The sequence below is a fragment of the Haemorhous mexicanus genome, chromosome 10, assembly GCF_027477595.1.
Source record: "Haemorhous mexicanus isolate bHaeMex1 chromosome 10, bHaeMex1.pri, whole genome shotgun sequence".
Taxonomy (NCBI): domain Eukaryota; kingdom Metazoa; phylum Chordata; class Aves; order Passeriformes; family Fringillidae; genus Haemorhous; species Haemorhous mexicanus.
In genome coordinates, this window is record NC_082350.1 from 10,791,599 (window position 1) to 10,810,182 (window position 18,584).

The following is an 18,584-nucleotide window of genomic DNA, read 5'->3' on the forward strand; positions in this document are numbered from 1 at the left end:
TTAGAGCTAACTCATTACTATAGCTTATTAAAATTAATAGGGACTCACTATTAATTCAAGCAGAACAGTGTAGTAACACCTTCCAGAAAAAGAAAGAAAAACTGTTAAAGGGACACATTCTAAATTGAGGCATGCTGCCCTAGTCCCACGAACCTCAAGCAGGTACAGCAATTTACATCAATTGGAGATGCCTCTCCTTCCACACCTAGGTGAAAAACAATTCATAGCCCATTCATGCAGAAGGATCATTCAAACCCTCCTCAAAAATATGCCTACACAAAACTTACGAACACAATGTATGTTAGAGGAATTTTCTTCCTCTAACAATTCTTGGCACATCAACACTTTCCACTGCTGCAATCCCACAATGTTATCAGTACAAGGCTTCATTCATACCTATGTTTAAAATTTTATTAACAGCCTATCAAGCTAAGAGATTATGAATCATTCAAGCCATTAAAGTCCAATTACATCAACTGAAATCTGAGCTTCCCGGCATTATTCCAATTTCTCTTTCTGCTCACTCAGCCCCTGTGCCCCTTCCTACACAACCTTCCCTTCTCTAACCTTGTGAAATTTCTCTTACAGAAGACCCAGGAGCTGGCCAATTTACACAGCATGCCTGTCACTCTTACCCTTCAATACATTTAACCACCACTTTTCTGTACTTGTGATTTTGCCCTCACCTCTCCCCCACTCAGCTTCCTATCATTTCATGGATTGTCTGCTCCTGCTCCTCTGCATCAGGCAACATCCTGTATCCAGATCCTTTCTGCGCCTACCCTTCATTTCTGCATGATTATATCAGTTCAAATACATTTAATTATCATGTACATACTGACACTTAGCTTCACGGTGGATTAATTCAAATTAATGTGATTAAAATAATCAAATTTAGATGAGCAAATGAGAAAACTTATTTTTTTAATGTCCTTAATGGTCATTCTCAAACACCGATAACCACTAAATCATGATGATCTGCAATATAACCTTTTAATTTAGCATTTAATATAGTCCCTAGTTAGACAATACTATTAGTGTACACTTATGCAGATTCTTGACATGAAATTAATGACCAACTCAGGTCACTATTTAGCAGCCGTTTAAATTTTATATGATGACTTTTCAAACTCTGTTTGAATGAAAAACAGGATGAAAACTAACAAAATCCCTGAACAACTAATGAAGTTACTTGACAAAAATGTTGCATTTAAACACATTTTTTTTCTTATTTTTAAGCCTCATCTCTTTAGTAGGTGAAATTGAGTGAACCTGGCTACTGTAGAATTCAAAATTTCTGATTTTGTAGAGTTCTTTCGGCTTTTTTACTAAAAAACTTAAGAAAATTAAGCTATTTTCCCATCTTTTCTGCTGATCTCATTCAGTTTTGAATAAACATTAGGCTACTCACACTAAAATGAAAATAAATTTCTCTGGGTATCTACTGAAGCAGCTGCTGTTCTCAGAAATGAGGTAATGAGGTTTTAGCACTTCAAACCCCACTCATGTTCACAAGAGCAATGGGTTTATTTCCTCTAAACATTTGGTAGTAGCACTGAGTGAAAGTTCTGTCTTAATTTAGGTAGTATTAATATATTAGAGCATATTTAGTCCCGAATACAGATTTGTTTTGAGAAAGCAAGACAAAAATTACTTCAACCTGAACCACCCCACTTTCTCAACCTCAGCTTGCCTTCTCCAGGGATGTGCTACCACCACCTCAGGGTCAAAACAGAATCTAAAAGAAATGTAAATATTTGCTTTCTTCCTGGGAAAGCACTACATAGGGAAGAGGTGAAAAAGAGGGGATGTGCATATGGGGAATTGCATCAGTGTAATTAGAGAGTTTTAGCAAGCTGGTAAACGTCCGTGTAGGCAATCCCTTCACTCTAAAGGGTATTTCCTAATTAAAAATATGCACCCCGTTTTCGAGAGCCTTCCTACTGAAGAAACATCTCACCACTGCCGCCCAATTAGATCAAATTGGGTGGCTGGCTCTTTTTGTTGTGTGCATGATAATACAAAGACTCTCCAAGTTCCCGCTCAACAAAGGCTTGTGTGAAACAGGCTTTGAAGACACAATAACATTCCTCTTGCGAGTTTCAAGCCCGGAGGCTAAAAGCACCAAGTAACTATTCATTCTTCCATTTTGAGACACATTCCTAACCTAGTTCAAAGGCCTGAAAAAACATGCCCTAGCTACATGCCTGCACACCTTCAGCAGGGCTTTCCCCTTCTAGCAGAGCTTGCTAGATAAAGAAGTTTCATACAGAAAAGAATTAAATACATTTGAGTTTTGTTTCACTTTTAAGAACTCTTAAATTGTTTAAAGGATTCAAAACTGCCTTGCATATGAATTGATCAGCTGTGTTAATCCACTGAAGAGTACAGTGCACCATTTACATGTTTAAAGTCCCATGTTCATGCACAGTGCACTGCTCTTTAACTCCTGTTTCCAAGAAGCAACTGTTGGGAGGAGGGAGTGTGCACAGCAGCTGGAAAAGGACAAGGAATGATCTGGAGCTGTTTGGCTTCCATCACTGCTCTTCTATTTAGCTTCATCTGCCTCTGTTTTGATCTCAAACTGGTAAGATAGATGTAAATCAGACATGGCTATCCACCCATATTAAGACATCCAAGGCATTCAAGAACATTATGCATCATGTTCACAAGATGATGATAAAGGCAACAAAATACAAGATTATTTCCAAAATACTGACACTAGAACAAATATTAACTTTCAACAAGAAAAAAATGTTTACAGTTTTCAACATACAGCTTCCTAAACAGACTGAATTCCTCTTTACACACTTTATTTTGCTGTTTCTCAGAAATCTGAATGCCATTATGTGTAAAATGAGGAAATATAAACAATGACTACAGAATAGGCTAGCCAAACTGCAGTTACCATTTCATGGAATGGAACCAGCCCACAGAAACAGTGGAGCAGGCAGATGGGAGTGAAGGCAGCCCAGGTGAGACCCCCCTCCTCTGCAGGAAGGCAAGCTGCTTAGATCTGCCCAAAGCTCCTGCAGGACCCTGCCCCAGATGTGCCAGCCAGCCTGCTTTTTGGGATTCCTGAACCACACACAGGAGATAAAGTTTCCTTTGTTTGCAATAATTTTCAGTACATCTAAACTAAGGTTTCCTTACCTGCATTTCATTTTTTATCTGCAATCAAGCAATTAGTTATTTAGTACTCCTGAATTCCCCTTTCTTTTAAAGTGAAACAAAATTTTTTAAAATTTTGTAGTTTAGTTGACACTATTGAGAAAAAAAAAATCAACTGTGATCTGTAACACAGAAAAGTGGACCAAATGCTAGAAATACTGTAACACAGCAAAGCATGAAGGGATGGTACAGTGTGCCTATGCTTTGCAAGCAAAGAAGTCTTAAAGAGAAACAGGGTAAATGTAACAGGTTAAAGAGAGGCAATTTTTTCAATTTTAACAATGCTGTTTCCACCTACATTATATTTTTGTCCTCCTAAAGATTTCAATTAGTCACTTTCACTTTCCCCAAATGAAAATGGTTCCGTTTGAATCTACCATCACTACAAAAAGCCAAGTATTGCTCATTTTTCCCTTCATGTAGCCATAGTACAGATCTTCATTCCCATCAAAACAAGGAATACATTACCTTACTGACATCTAAGAGCCATTCTGAATCCTGTGGCAAGCTGAGCTGCCCTACCTCTTTCAAGGGCTACACTTTCAAGCTGAGCTACCTACTGTTGGTCATTTCCAGGAAATACAAGTGTACTCTGAAAGGAAAATCTTTGTGGATAAATTCCAAAATGGGGAAAAAGTAAGATAACATTGTCTTAGCCTCAACTAAGTAAACAGCTTGTTAGTTTATGTCTTCATTATTATATAACGTTCTTCTCCATAAATGCACCGTTTGCTACTTTGAAGTAACAAGTAATTCAGAAATTGTGATCATTGCAGGAGAGGAATCGCTAATTCCCACAGCACAAACTCTTCTGAGGAAACGAAAATTAATCCCATTTTTCAGAGACCACTCAGCCAACATCACCATCACTTACCTACAGCACCTGCATGAGTCAGAAATGGAACAGCCGCCATCATTTCAGAAAAGTACCCAACCTTTATTCCTCTGGGTATCACCACAGAGACCAAGTACCATGAAAAAGCACATTGTACCATGCAGGGAAGACTGCAAACTTTACCAGCCCTATCACACAGCAGGCACAGCAGAGGGACATTCTGTTACATCTGTGCCTTCTCCGGGAAAGAAAAGAGCATCTGTATTTCTCCTATGTTAATATCGATGTGAAGGCTCCAGCATCACAGCCGACAGTGACTCCCAAACACTTTGTCAATCACTTGCACAGGAGCCCTCAAACCAATCTGGGAATTACTGAAAGACCAGTCTCCTTGCTCTAGCAGTTTCCAAGGTATTTCAGCAAAGTGCCTAAGCATCACTTACTGGGACACCAGCACTCCCCTGCAGCACATACAGGAGGATTCCAAGCTCCAAGTCTGTCTCTAAAGCCAAAACATCTCCCCTGTCACTTATTTCCTGCTCTCTAGGGGTTAAAATTCTCCTTTCTAACACAGCAATCTTCTCTTCAAAATGAAGACCAGCTGGCTGAAGATTAATTATCATCCAGTGTTTTAATCTGAAAGATTCCCTCACTGGCACACATCAGCTGTCACTTGAGGTGTCTTTGCATCTCTCACATAGCACAGGGCATAGGAAGTTCAGGTCAGACCTGAAACAAGTCACAGCTCCAGCCATGATGTTTCAAGCTCCCCACCTCTCTTCCATTCCTCTGCAGTCACTTATAAACTGATAAACAGAAGAGCCCAGCTGAGATGTGCTGTAAGAAGAGAAATAAACTCATTCTTCTACCTCTCATTTACAGTTCTTCAGGTTCTTTTACTGTCTCAGTGAAGACAGACAACTCTCAGCACAGCATTTACATGAATGTTATTGGTGATGTACAGACATGCAGGATCTGGTTAGGAGGATGATGGGAGAGTTTGTTTTGGCTTGGTTTTAATCCCATAGTTCAGTGAAGTAAGGGCAGACGGAACCCATACAATCAGACTGGCTTAGTCCCCTCCACTCCAGCTCCAAGCTCTTTATTCTTTCAGGGAACTGTGCCACTGAAGGAAGGCTCCTGTGCACAAACTAGTTAAATATTTTATTGACTGGCAAATCCAGCTTATGGAGTTCCTACCCTATAGTTATGTCTTAACAAATATTTGTGCACCACACTGAAAGCCAGACCGCTGAAACTAGACAGGAACCAAGGCTGCTAGTTAATTCCCATTTTTCCTATTCACACAGATTCTGTATTTCAAAGAAAGCATGTGCAATCCTTAGGTGCCCTAGTGGTTAAAAATGTCCAAATCCTACACAGGCTGGAGGGGATAGGCTGAGGCAGAAGAAGAAGAAATACAGTCAATTAAAGCCGTAGATGTTCCCAGACTCTACATTCCTTCCTTATATAACACATATCATCAGAGAGTTCAAATGTGCAAGTACACTTCAACAGCTCTACTAGCTGTAAGGTGCACAACATCCTCCCAAAGCATATCCTATTTGAAAATTTAACAGGTCATCTCTTCCACATTCACAGCTTCCAAAAAAATAGAATTTTACAACAGTTGACAAAATGTACACAGGTAAATCTTCTGTCATAGAACACAGAACAGTACATTTCACCTTCTGGATCAGGTGGCTGAAACCAGGTCTTCCAACTAGACTCCCAAATTCTTACAAGCACTTGAACACACACAAACTTCCACTGTCTCATCTACCTGATCAAAAATTACTCTGAAGAAAATACACTTCACAATTACCCAAGGTTAAATCTCTAATAATAGTCTTCAGAGAACATGACCTAGATATGTCAAGCATGATCAGAGAGACATATATCAAGACATCCTTTAGTTAGTTAAGAGTGCCAGGCTTATTTAAATCTCCTTTATCTGTTCACACCTTGGCTTTTGTTAAATTTCACATCATTTCTGTAAGCGGAGAGTAAAGCTGTTAAACTTGTGAATCTTTTTTTTTTTCAAGTTACCAATGTCTCTCCTTCACTATCTCTATTTCATGTAGTCAAAATAATAATCAGCACTTATCAAAGCCCCAGAATTATGTAAAAATAGAATAATGCTACTCACTTTTATGAACAGGGACTGTAACACATCAGATCATGTACAGATGACCAAAAGCCAGCTTTTACCATTCTGACAATCTGGGAGTTCAGACACATTTGTCAGTATTAATATATTTGTGTTGCAGCTCTTACCACAAAATGAAAATCACATCTTCTGCAACAGCCACAATAGCTTTGTCATTTGAAGTTTTCTTTTACAATATATTATTTAAATTTTAAAAAGTCAGAGAATCTATACTTACTAATCCATAAGACAAATTATTAAACTAATGAACCCCAACCAAATTTATAACTGTCCAAGTAGTAGAGTGTAAAGAAGAATATGCTGCAGTTAAAAAAACCTGTGTGAATATAGTCCTCCTTCTACTGTATGTATTTTATAAAATCAAAGAGTTTTAATGTTAAAATTCACTCATTCTTATTTATCTTGTACGTAATTCAGATTTGTATCTGTGGTTTACTGCTGTGGTTGTGACAGGGATATTGCAAGACAAAGAATTCAGAAAAGGAGAGCTGGAGGTAAATTCTGATTGCCTTTCTAAGCAAATCATCCTGTTAAGGACAGCAGATTATCCAAATACTAAAAAAAAAAAATAATAAAATCCAATAACAAATAAGGACTACATGTACTTCCTAAGCAGAGTGTTCATCCCTGTAATAAAGCTCAAAAAAAAATACAGAAGGAAAAACACCTTCAGAAAACTGCAGTACCATGCAAAATGAGCACCTCTAAAACAAAGTCTTTGTGTATATCCAGGCTGTCCAGATTTCTCTATACTCATCCTCAAACGTTCAAGTATCACCATCCCAGTTCCCCTCAGATCACAAACACCTTGCAATTCGCTCTGTCTACATCATCCTGCCATAGTTTGTGTGTCCCCCAAGTAATTCCTCTCTCATTTCCACCAGTTTCTGTAAGTGCTCCCAGCCTTCACCTCAAGCTCCCCATTATATTATGCCAGCAACGCCCAGTCTCTCCTGGTCACAGCACAGGTCCCATGAACAGCTTTCCCCTCCTTTCTCCTCTCGTCTCTTAAGATTATTCTATAAGTCTGTCAATCAAACACAATAATTAGTTTTCATTGAAACTTGGCACAGAAGTTAAACCTAAAGTCAAATTAGTGGAAAATAACACATATTTCTCTTCCATATCACTGGACACCAAAATTATTTTTAAAGCTTATGTGACTTTACTCATGTAATAATCAGTACTGAACAGAATAATTTTCAGAGCTTTGACAAACTGGAAAAAAACCCCCACACTTTCTTTACAAACAAGGTATTATACACTTACTTGTTCAAAAGAATATTCAAGTAAATTTACTTTCAGTACTTGCACTCATGTATTTAGAAAGTCAGCAGCATCATCCTCATCCTGCAATGTCCTGTTTCATTTTCAAACTTAAACCCCATTCAAAAACCAGCCTAAACATTAACTAAATGTGAAAACCATGTGCTAAAGAAGTCCAGGTAGTACCTCGTAATCATATGAATTTGTTTATAAATCATTCTGTTTCAGTTTTTAAGCCAGGAAAACAAAAGAGAAACACCTAAAGCCGTTAATTATAAGCTTGTGGTCTTGTTAAACAGGAGAACTGCAAATATGCAAGTATGTTGAGACACAGACTCAATTTTGGCAAATAATTAGGTGTGGGGAAAAACTGGTGTGTGCATACACTAAGAAATGCACTGTTTTGTCTACAGTAATACCCACAAAGCATGAAAAACTTCCATAACATGCTGGTATTTACCTTGGTGCTGACCCAAAACTACAGAAATTTCTGTTCTTCAGTTCAGGAAACAACGCGCCCCTAGAAACTTAATTCAACTGTACAAGTCTTGTTTTGGCACCCTTGTGGGTCTCTTCCAACCCAGGATATCCTATGATTTTATGAATTGCTGTTGTTCCACCTTAAGTTTTTAACTTGAGAAAAAGAACACAACTATTGAAAACTATGAAGGAAATAAATTTAAAAAACAAGTAGTCTCCCAGAAAAAAAAAAAAAAATAAAACCCAGTATATAGTACAAGAATGACATGAGTAATTTTCTATTTACCATCATGTGTATTTTCAGGAGAACCACACAAAAGTTTCGTTCTACCCTTAGAAGTGTTTTGCTTTAACTGGATACCGGCAAAAGGTCTAACAACCCTATAGATGTCCTTGTGCTGAATTCCCATTGTACTCTTTTCCATTTTCTTACATCACCAAAAAACCCCAAACCACCCATGCAGTGGGTGAAAAAGTCAGCATCAAAGCTAGAGTGAGCCAAGTTACCACTTGCTTACACTACACATATTCTGTTCTGTGTTATTAGCACTTACATTCAGGAGTTCTCAGAGTCATCAACAAAATGGAAATGAAGCTTTGAAGCTTTGGAGATCAAAGCAAGATACCTGAATTCATTCTACTGTCCTGCTACTGCATTTCCTGTTTCTCCAGAGCCAACATCTAATGGTTTCCTTTTTGGAATATTTTTTGACTATATACTCAGAACACAAGTTATCAGCAGTTCATCTTCAAAACCCCTGCTCATATGAGGAGCCTTCTCACAGCAACCCCAAAAGCAGGATCCACAGCATATCCACAATCTCTGCTGACCTGTTGTCTTGGGTTTGTGCGCAGGGTTTTGACAGTGGGGGGCTACAGGGGTGGTTCCTCCAAGAAGATGCAGGAAGCTGCCCCCGTGTGTGACAGAGCCATTGCCAGTCAGCTCCAAGATGCACCTGCTGCTGGCCAAGACCAAGCAGTGCCACTGACAGTGGTAGTACCTCTGGGATTATGTATTTAGGAACAGGAAAAAACTTCACAACTGCAGCCAGAGAGAGGAGTGAGGACATCTGAGACCACTGTGGATACAGGAAACTGCTCTGCAGAGGAAGTAACAGCAAAGACAACATGCAGTGAACTAGCCGAAATCCCCATTCTCATACCCCTGTGCTGCTGTGAGGAAGAGGTAGAGAAATGGGGAGTAAAGCTCCCTCCAGCTAGGAAGAGGTGGGGAACAAGTGTTTTAAGATTTAGTTTTTATTTCCTATTATCCTGCTCTGATTTGATTGGTAATAAATGAAACTAATTTGCCCAAGTGGAGCCTGTTTTGCCCACGACAGTAACTGATGAGTGATCTCTCCCTGCCCTTACCTTATGAGCCTTTTGCTGCATCTTTTTCTCCCCTGTCCAGCTGAGGAGTAGAGTGATAGAGTGGCTCTGGTGGACACTTGGTGTCTAGCCAGGACCAGCCCACCACATCTGTGCATGCAAAACTCTAAGCAGGAGGAAAACGCCTTTGGGCTACACTGCTCTCTCCCCTCAATTTTTCCATGTCATGGGCTGGTGTTTCCCAGCAGAACTTGGCAATTGCAGCAACGAAGCCTTCCAGCTACAGCATAAAAGGCCACTCATCAGAGAATCCAAGATTCACCAGCTAGGCTAGACACACACAACAGTACACAGTTGTCTAAAGCAGAGGTAAAGGTTTGGGCAGGAGAGCATACAGAACTGCACTGAAACTACAGCACTCCTAACAGGAAAAAAAAAGACAGCTAGGGCAGGGCCAGCTGTTGGGAAACTGCCAAGAATATATGACAGGGAAGGCAATGGGATTGGAGAGTGCAGAGGAATTCTGTGGGTGAGAAAGAAATGTTTTTCAATGAAATTTGGGAAACAACATGATTATTTCAGCCAGGATCCTTAATGTCAGGAGAAATAATTACACTTGAAAGAGACTAAAAACACTTCAGAATCTCATGCCTGAACAACTTGGAGGCAGCTAGCAGAGAAAGACAGGGGAGCAGGGAAAACTACAGGAGTCAGGTAGTTTGCATCAAAGCAGCAACAGTCATTTTACTTTTAGGAGACAAATAGGAAACATTTGGGGTCATTGTCTTGTAGATGGCAACAAGAGAAAATTCCAGAACGGATAAAACAAGCGCTATCCAGATAGTTTTGGCCTTTGGGATGGGGTAGAAGATTGTTCTATTGAGGGAAAAAGAAAACCAAGATGTACAGTCCCTTTGCCACTTCTGAGATTTAAAGTGTGAATAATAACCCATGAAAGAGAGGGAGAGTAAAGAGAAAGAGTAACTAAGAGTACTTAGCGCAGCCTTCCCCAGCCCTTGCTCTGAAGCCTGCAGCTTCACCTTTCCCTTCCCAGCTCTAGATGTTTTCTCCTCTCTGCTGTATCTGCAAACACACCAAGTAGCTTTTCCTTCATCTTTCACTTGCTCAGACACCAACAGGAGAAACCTCAACCACAACCTTCCTGCTCTCAGCTGCAGCCTGAACAGCCTCAGCTGCCACAAGGAGCACAGGAGAAGCTGGCCAAGGAGGCAGAGCCTGCTCTGCTGCTCGCTGGGAAAGGCAGGCAAAGCTCTGGGGAACTGTGGAGTTTTCAGGTGAATGGTTTGGCTGAAGGCGCTCAACAACTTTTTCAGGCATGTGCAAGCAGTCCCATAAATCATTCAGCTCCAGGCAGGTTTTCTTAGGAATGGCATAAGGTACAACCTACACAGAACAAGTCTCCTGCCAAACCTAAGTTTTGCCTCCAAAGCAAAAAAAGGTACAAGCACATGTCAAAAAATAACTATAAAAATGGTTTAGTAAGAACAAAATGTTGTGTTTCTTTCCTTAGCACACTCAAGAGATGAGCTAGTCAGGCTGAATTTTACAAGAGCAGTTTCAGTTGACAGCAGGAAATCTAACCTGGGAAACAAGAGTCCTAACAGTTAATGTCTGAGAAGGCTACAAGCAACCAACAGAGCTTTACAGTGGGAAGGGAGAAGGAACAGCTCAAACTCCCCATAGAATTACAACTTGATTCTTCCCTTGCCTCCCAGAAGCTGTGCCTCCTCAATCCAATCCAAATTTTGGGAAATAAGAACTATCTTCAAATAACAATTACTCTGTAACACTCTATTTTACACCATGCTGCCATTAAAAGCATCTGCATAGTATTTTTCAGTGAGTTCTTATATCAGGTCTTCCACATCGTAATCTTTCACTGAACAGCATAACCACAGCAGGTATCTACCTAACACCACCATGGAGAGCATTGCCACAGCTTGTATGTTAAAGATGACACATAGTTCAATTAAATAAGTTATCCACAGCAAAAGGAAAGCAGTGCATTTGGAAAAAAACTGTGTAAGCAGTGCCAGACCTGCCTTCTCATACCCTTCATATATTCTTTATTTATCCACACACTGACCAAGGATCTTCTCTCACACTTACTCTCCAGTCTCAACACTGCACAGGTGGGAGGGAACAGTGATGCTCCCAGCAAAGTGATTTAACTACAGAACATGTGGCATCCTCTGGCAAAAGTCCCCTCCTGAAGAATTCACAACACCAATGCTGTCCTAAGCAGATATGGATTCCCAGGGTAACAAGAGCAATCTTCAAAAAGAGGACTCTTGCAAGCACATGCCAGAACTGAGAAAAGGTGTGGCTGTGTAAATTTGTGTACATTTAGTCACAAATAATGTAGGGTGACACTCAGCACAGTCCTGTCAGCACAAAAGTTATCATTTCCTACCAGTTACCACTCGAACCAGACTGGCAATATTTGCACTAATCCTAAGTCCCACCTCAAACTTTCAAATTATCCTAATATTCATAGGTCATGTAAGACCAAGACTTAATTGCTTTGTTCTAATGGGCAACAGCAGCAATGCCAAGCAGCAAATGTGACGAGACCGTTTTGCTTTTTTTCAGGTTATAAGGATGCAAAACACCTAGAAATGAAAAACATGTGATCCCAGGCATCACACCAACACCAGCCCTCAATGTTCCCTTCAGCATAGGGACACAAATACTGAGATGATGTAAACAGTGGTGTGAGATTCACCCCCTAATGTCCCCCATATATTCAGAGTAACTGCTTTAACTACTGTGATTGCTGCTGCTCAGGTATGTAGAAAACTGTTAAAATTGAATGACAAAATTTACTTGATAACTATCTGCCAGTACTCTCCTGCACCAAAACAAAGCACTCTTCACCTTTCATGAAAGGACACAGGTGTGCTGTACTTTATGAGCTCTTAACAAGAGATGTTGTTCTGTGCTGCATGAAGTTCCCACTCAACAGAAACATCACACTGCTTCCAACAAGGCTCCTGCTCATCTTACATGTCTGTAATCAACGTGCAACAGCCTGACAGAAGTTTTTCCGAATTAAAAATTAAAAGCTTCAGGAAGAAGCAGAACACATTAGTCAGTGCTAAAAACACAGTTCATAGGGCTCACTTCTTGTGCTGTTTGTAACACTGGCAGGTGAGGGACAGCCACACAGACACCAACCCGAACACAAGTGATAGATACAATGTTCTAAAGGCTTTGAAGTCTGTTTCCAAACTCACAGCTCCTTCCAACAAAACTGAATTAACACTGGTCACAGCCCTGCGAGGTAGATGCCCTTAGCCATGCACGAGTTAGCAGAGTTCACTGCTCTACTCTTGGTCACAATCACTGACCAAACCAGGACTACACTGGGAGTTTCCTGCTTCCAGCCCAACACTAGAAGCGACTCGCTTTCACACCCCTCTCCCACACACTTCTGAAGCACTGCTAATTACGAAAAGTAAAAAAACGTGGCAACACGGTAAGCAGAGTATTGTATCCCCGGCTGAAGAGGAGCGTCCAAAGCTGCTTTGGAAGCACTCCCCAGCCCGTACAGATGCGGGCCAGCGGCGGGACACCCGCAGGGATGCTGCACTCCTGGACGCTTCTGCCACTAAAACATGCTGCAATGAGACCAAAAGGCTCAACGAAACCAACCCAACCCGTGGCTGACCCGGGGGACGATGCCGCCCGCCCCCAGCCCTGGGGACGGCACCGCCACGAGCAGCCACGAGCAGCCTCGACCCCCGCCCCAGCCCCAGCCCCCTCCCCGCTGTCGTTCCAGTCCCCGAGCGGAGCCGCGCCCCACCCCCGCTCCGCCCCGCCCCGGCTCACCTTCCCCGGCGGGCGCCCGGCTCCTACATCTCCTCCCGCTTCTGGAAGCTGATGCTGGCGTACGCGCTCAGATCCTCGCCACAGTGGCCACTCCCGCGCTGCTGGCCCGGGGGCTTCGGCGGCAGCGGCTGCTTTGCCTCGGCGGAGGCGTGTGGGTGGTGGTGGCGGCGGTGGCCGCAGTCCCTCACCAAGTCCAGGTCGATGTAGTTGAGCCCGTTCTCCAGGGCGGGCGCGACCCCCGGGTCCCGGCGGGCGGCCGCCTCCCCCGCGCCGGGCCGCAGCCACACGTTCTCGAAGGAGGCCGAGCTGTGCCGCTTCACCTCCTCGGCGCCCCCCGCGCCGCCGCAAGGGAAGGGTGCCCCGAGCCCGCCCGCCGCTCCGCGGGCCGCGCTCGGCGTGGATGAGAAAGTCTCGGAGCTGTGCCGCCGCCGGCCGCCCTGCGGGTCGGCGCGGATCACCTTGGCGCTCTGGTTGCGGCCGGGGCTGAGGCTGACGCGGGTGAAGGCGCTGCCTGCGCCCAGGCCCCCCAGCAGGGAGGAGGAACGCGGCGGCGCCGCCGACAGCTCGGCCGGCGGCCGCGGCAGCTCCGGGGACGCAGCGGTGGCGGCCGCCGGCGGGGGCTTTTCGGGGCCGGCGCGGCCCCCCCGCACCTCGGCGTAGCTGACCAGGCGGGCGGGCGAGCCGGGGGACGGGCTCTCCGCGTACTCCGAGCAGGAGCCCCCGCCGGCCGCAGCGCCCCCCCGCTGCATCGCCACGTAGTCCCGACCGAGCCGGGCCGCCCGCGCGGTGGGGAAGCCGGGCGGGCAGGGCGCCCGTGGCGGCCCCGGCTCCATGTTCATGTATTCCTCGGCGGCCTCGCTGCCCGGCGGCGGCAGGGCCATGCTCAGGGCAGCCGAGGGGAAGGGCGGCTTCTCGCCGGCGATGAACTCTATGTTCACGTACTCGCCGGGGCTCTTGGGCTCCGGGGGCAGCAGCACCGGGAGCTGCTCCCGGGCCCGCGGCAGGGTGCTGGCCTTAGGGCCCCCCAGCGACAGCCGCGTGGGTCGCGCCAGGCGGCCCTTGGTCTGCACGGCCGTGTCCACCTTGCGCGGGGGCTGCGCTTGAGGCGGAGGGCCGCCCTCGGGGCCGCCGCCGCCACCCAGGCTGTCGCTGCTGGTGGAGGAGGACGAGTCCTCGGCCGCGTAAAGGAGGCGGCTGGAGCCGAGAGCGATGCGGGGCTGAGGGCTGCCCTCCTCGGCTGTCCCCGCCGGCCTGCTGCCGCCCCGCCGGTGCACGTGCTTGAAGGAGCGTGGCAGCGAGAAGTAGGAATAGATGGGTTTGTGGTGCGCTGCGGTGGCCGCCTCCTCGACCCCCGGCTGCCCCGCAGCCCCGAAGTAGCAGTCGGGCGGAGTGCTGGTGGTGGAGCCGCTGGCTGGGGACATGTTGATATAGTCGCTGCCGCCGCAGGGGAGCTTCCCTTCGTTGCTCTCCACTGAGAGTTTTGGGTGGTGGCCGGCACCATTTGTCCAGATCTTGCCGTAGCCCGCAGAGCTGCTGTCGGGGGAGTAGCTGCCACTGGGGGACATCATCATGTAGCCATTAGAGTCCACTGTGGCTGGAGGGTGGCGGCCACCCCTGCCAGGATTGATGATCTGCTGCGGGGCCGACACACTCTTGGGACTCATGGGCATATAGTCACCACCCTTGGAGGGCCCCCCACCACTGGGCACAGGGGCTACACCAGGCGACATGGGCATGTAGCCATCATCTGTGTGCGGGGCAGAGTTGGTCCGATGATGGCCACTGTCCATGTGGTGCATCTCCAGGCACTCCTCTGGGTAGGAGTGAGTGGGCACAAAGGCTGAGTGGCGGTAGGAGGGCAGCCTGTTGCTGCCACAGGGGTAAGAAGGCAGCATCTCCGTGTACTCCTCAATGGAGGCCACTGAAGACTGTGAGGGTGTTTTCTGGTGGGAGATGGTGGGCGAAGTGCCTGCAGAGTGAGTCCGCTTTCTGAATGCCTTCTCCAAGTCGGCAACCTCCTCACTACCACTTCGAGGACAGCAGGGTGTACTAGGATAGCGGGGCTGCTGCTGAGGGTGGCAGGTGCGTGGGATGAAATGGCCATTGGGTGCTGCCAGGCTGCAGCAAGAAGAGGTGGCCTTCCCTCCCATGCAGATGTAGTTGAGGTCTTCATCACCCCGGGCAGGGGGGGTGTGTCCCAACGAATCAGGGGTTACACTGCGAAAAGAGCTGCGAAAGTCACACGGGCTTGAACCATACTCATCAGAAGAAATAAATCCACCATCACTAGGAGAGCCAGAAACTGAAGCACTAGACCTTCGTGGGAACAGGCAGTCTGAGGTGGAGCCGTGGCCACTAGTGCTGCTGGATGACAGGCTGACTGGACTGGTGGCTGAAGGAGAGCAGCGCGAGGAAGGCATTGGGATGGACCGGCTGTGGTTGAGTGGAGGATGGAGCCTGGAGTTACCACGGTGTCTGTGTGAATGAGTCCGGTTAGCACTGGGACTAACTGGGCTACCATCCACAGAGGCAGGTCTTGACATAGTGCCTTCCCCATCACTCGATGCTCGAACCCGGAAAGAGCTGGGTTTGCCACCTGTACCTCCACCACCGGCAGGAGAAGTGGCCATGACACTCTCAGTCCTGGACCGCCGACTGAGCCCCACTTGGCTCGGTGGAGGGTTGTTGACATGGTGCCTGCGAAGGGGCACAGAGATCGGGTTGGAACAGTTTGAGGAGGACTGGCTCTTGCTACGGGGCCGGAATTCCTCACTCATGGCTCGCATGGCCTCCAGGATAGTTTCATGCATGTTCTGTGCCACCACTGAGTCATCCACTTGCATCCAGAACTCACCAGGTCCAGTGACAGCTGAGCGTCCCACCTCAATGAAGAAGAAGTTCTCAGAGTGACCACAGCGGCGGATATTGAGCAGCTGCAGCACCACAGCAGCCGCATCTGAATTCAGCTTTACAAAGCTGATGGTCTTGTTAGTCAGGCACAGGCGGTAGATGCCAATCAGGTTCTTTGTCTGGCCTAGGCCCTTAGGCTTCAGAATTACTTGCCAAACTTCCTTAAAAGCTGGACCGGGGGCTACCTCACCATAGCTGTCCTCACCTGCTTCCCCCAGTCCTGTGCTGCTGCCTCCAAAAGTGACATCACTGTGATGGTGGTGGTGATGGTGATGGAGGTGATGATGGCCCTTGGCCCTGTTGTGCAACTGCAGCAGTGCTTGGTACCAGCTCTCCTGCTCAGGTTCACTGTCAGCTGCAATGGCAAAGTGCTCGTCCTTGGTGTAGAGGGCCACCAGGTGCTTGTTCTTGGAGTCAGCCCGTTTGTTGATGTTGAAGCAGCTTTCTAGTGGGATGGAGCGCTTGGGGGCCCCTGACTTGTGTCTCCATTTCTTTTCATTCTCATAATACTCCAGCCGGGCGGGTCCAGACTCACTGGCTGCCCTCAGCACGAAAAATCGTTTATGCATGCTCTTGGGTTTGCGCAAGTAACCCACCTTTCTGACATCTGAGAAGAAGCCCTCGTTATTATCCGTGGGGCTGGCCATGATGAGAGGTGGTGGAGTTGTTACTGCAGCTTGCAGTCTGCAAGACCCCAAAACAACCAAGTCAGCCAGGAAAGGCAACCACCTAAAATAAAATTCATGCAACAACAATTTAAAAAAAAAGGAAATAAAAAAAGAAAAAAGGCAAAACAGCTCAGGATCCTCTTTTGAGAACGGGACGGGGGAGGGACAGAAGCAGGGTGAGAGCAGCTGTTCAGTGGCAGAGGCAGCTTCCAGCACCAAATCAGAGTTTGTGTTGCTGTTTATGCCCAAATCGCGCTTAGACGCGTAAGCTCGTCCTTAAAAAGTCCAGTCCCGATCAGTCCAGACGAAAGTCTCGTCCCAAAATGAGCAGCCGGGAATGAAAAACGCATCATCTCTTGCAGGGGTCGGGCTCCGGCGGGGCCGGTAGCGGGGTGCGGGTCCCTTTCCTCCGCTCCCTGCACCCCTTCCCCGGCTCAAGTTTGCCTCCGCGAGCAGCGATCTCTGTTGCAGATTAAATATCCTCTCGGGGGCGGAGATTGTTTTGCAAAGTCCGGGGTCTGCACCCAAAAATACACGCTGCTCTCCCCTCTCTCCTCTCCTCGCAAAAAAGAGAAAATTTAAAAAAAAAAAAATGCCGCCCACAATACAACCCCCCCTTCCCCAAATATCAGCGCCGAGGCTGCTGCTCCCGCTCGTGCGTGCGGAGGAGGCTGGCGACCCCATTCAGTCCCATCTCGTTAGGCAGAGAAAGTGCCATTTCCACACGCGGCGCAGCCCGGCAGCGGCGGGAGGGGAGGCAAGCCCGAGTGCCGAAGGAACATCCTCTCTTCCTCCTCCTCTTCATTCCAGGCGGCAGCGCCTCAGCGGCCGGCAACGCGGCCCCCTCCCGTGCCCCAGCCCGCCGGGGGAGCGGGCACCGCCGCGGCGGCTCCTTCTCCGCCGGCTTCTCCTCGGAGTTTCCCGGCGCCCCGCACCAAAACAGGCGGCGGGGGCCGCGCTCGGCAGTCCAGCCCCCTCCGCCCGCCGCCGCGGCTCAGGCTCACTCCAAGGAGAACAACACGTGACGGCGCCAGTGCGTGGACCATCCCCGGAGCCGCCGCCGGGCTCCCGGCCAGCGCCGCCGCTCCGCCCTCCGCCCTGCCCTCATTCAGCGCGGCCGCGGGGCCGCCGCCGCCGCGCCCCCATTGGTGCCGCCGCCCGTCCGTCACGGCTGCGGCGGCGCCCGGCCAGGCTGGGGCGCGGCGCGTAGTAAAGAGGCGTAGACGCCATTCAGCGCCGTGTTTTTTATACCAGCCGCCGGCGGCCTCTGCAGTGTGGCGGCTCCTGGGCCCGGCCGGGAGGGGAGATGCTCCCGCCCGCCCGCAGCCCTTGCCGCCGGCCTCGGAGGGAGGGGAGGGGAGCGGAGTCGCTGTGGCTGCGGCCGTGGGGCCGCGCCCGCCCCGCCCGGGGCTCGTTCCGCTCCTCGGGCTCAGACGCGGCCCCGGCGCTGCCAGCGCAGCCGGTCCCCAGCAGGGCCTGGCGGGAGGGAGGACTCGGCACGGCGCTGCCTCCATGGCGGGCGAGGCCGGGCCCCAGCAGCACTGCTGCCACCGGCTGTGCAGTGGGTCCCTTGTCTCCCCGCGTCGCTCCGTGCTAGATTAAACCGAGCGTGCAGCGGGAGCGGCCCTGCCGGGGCTGGACGTGCCGCGCCCGCAACTCTGCCCCGGGCCCCGGGAACAAGTGCGGGAGCGCTGCGGCCGCATCCGCTGCTCAATGCTGCCCTCTGCGGGACAGCGCCCGGGCGGGTTGCGGGCTGTGCCTTCCGGGGCCGGGCTGGGGGTTTGGGGTGCTTTTGGCGTTCCCTGGTGCCACTTAGGATGGGTCACCCTGGACAGCCTGGGAGGGAAGCGGGTCTCTAATCGTCCTGAGCTGGCACTGCTTACCCGAGCAGACTGACTGCAGC

General features: G+C 48.1%; 1 protein-coding gene across 1 annotated transcript in view; it reads right to left on the reverse strand.

Moving 5' to 3' along the window:
- Positions 1–17,722, reverse strand: part of IRS1 (insulin receptor substrate 1) — a 48,694-nt gene extending 30,972 nt beyond the window's left edge. The window contains exon 1 of the mRNA XM_059855293.1: positions 13,104–17,722. Coding sequence (XP_059711276.1) covers positions 13,127–16,660 — 3,534 coding nt within the window. The 5' untranslated portion in view covers positions 16,661–17,722 and the 3' untranslated portion in view covers positions 13,104–13,126. The remainder of the gene's footprint in view (positions 1–13,103) is intronic.
- Positions 17,723–18,584: the final 862 nt, after the last annotated feature.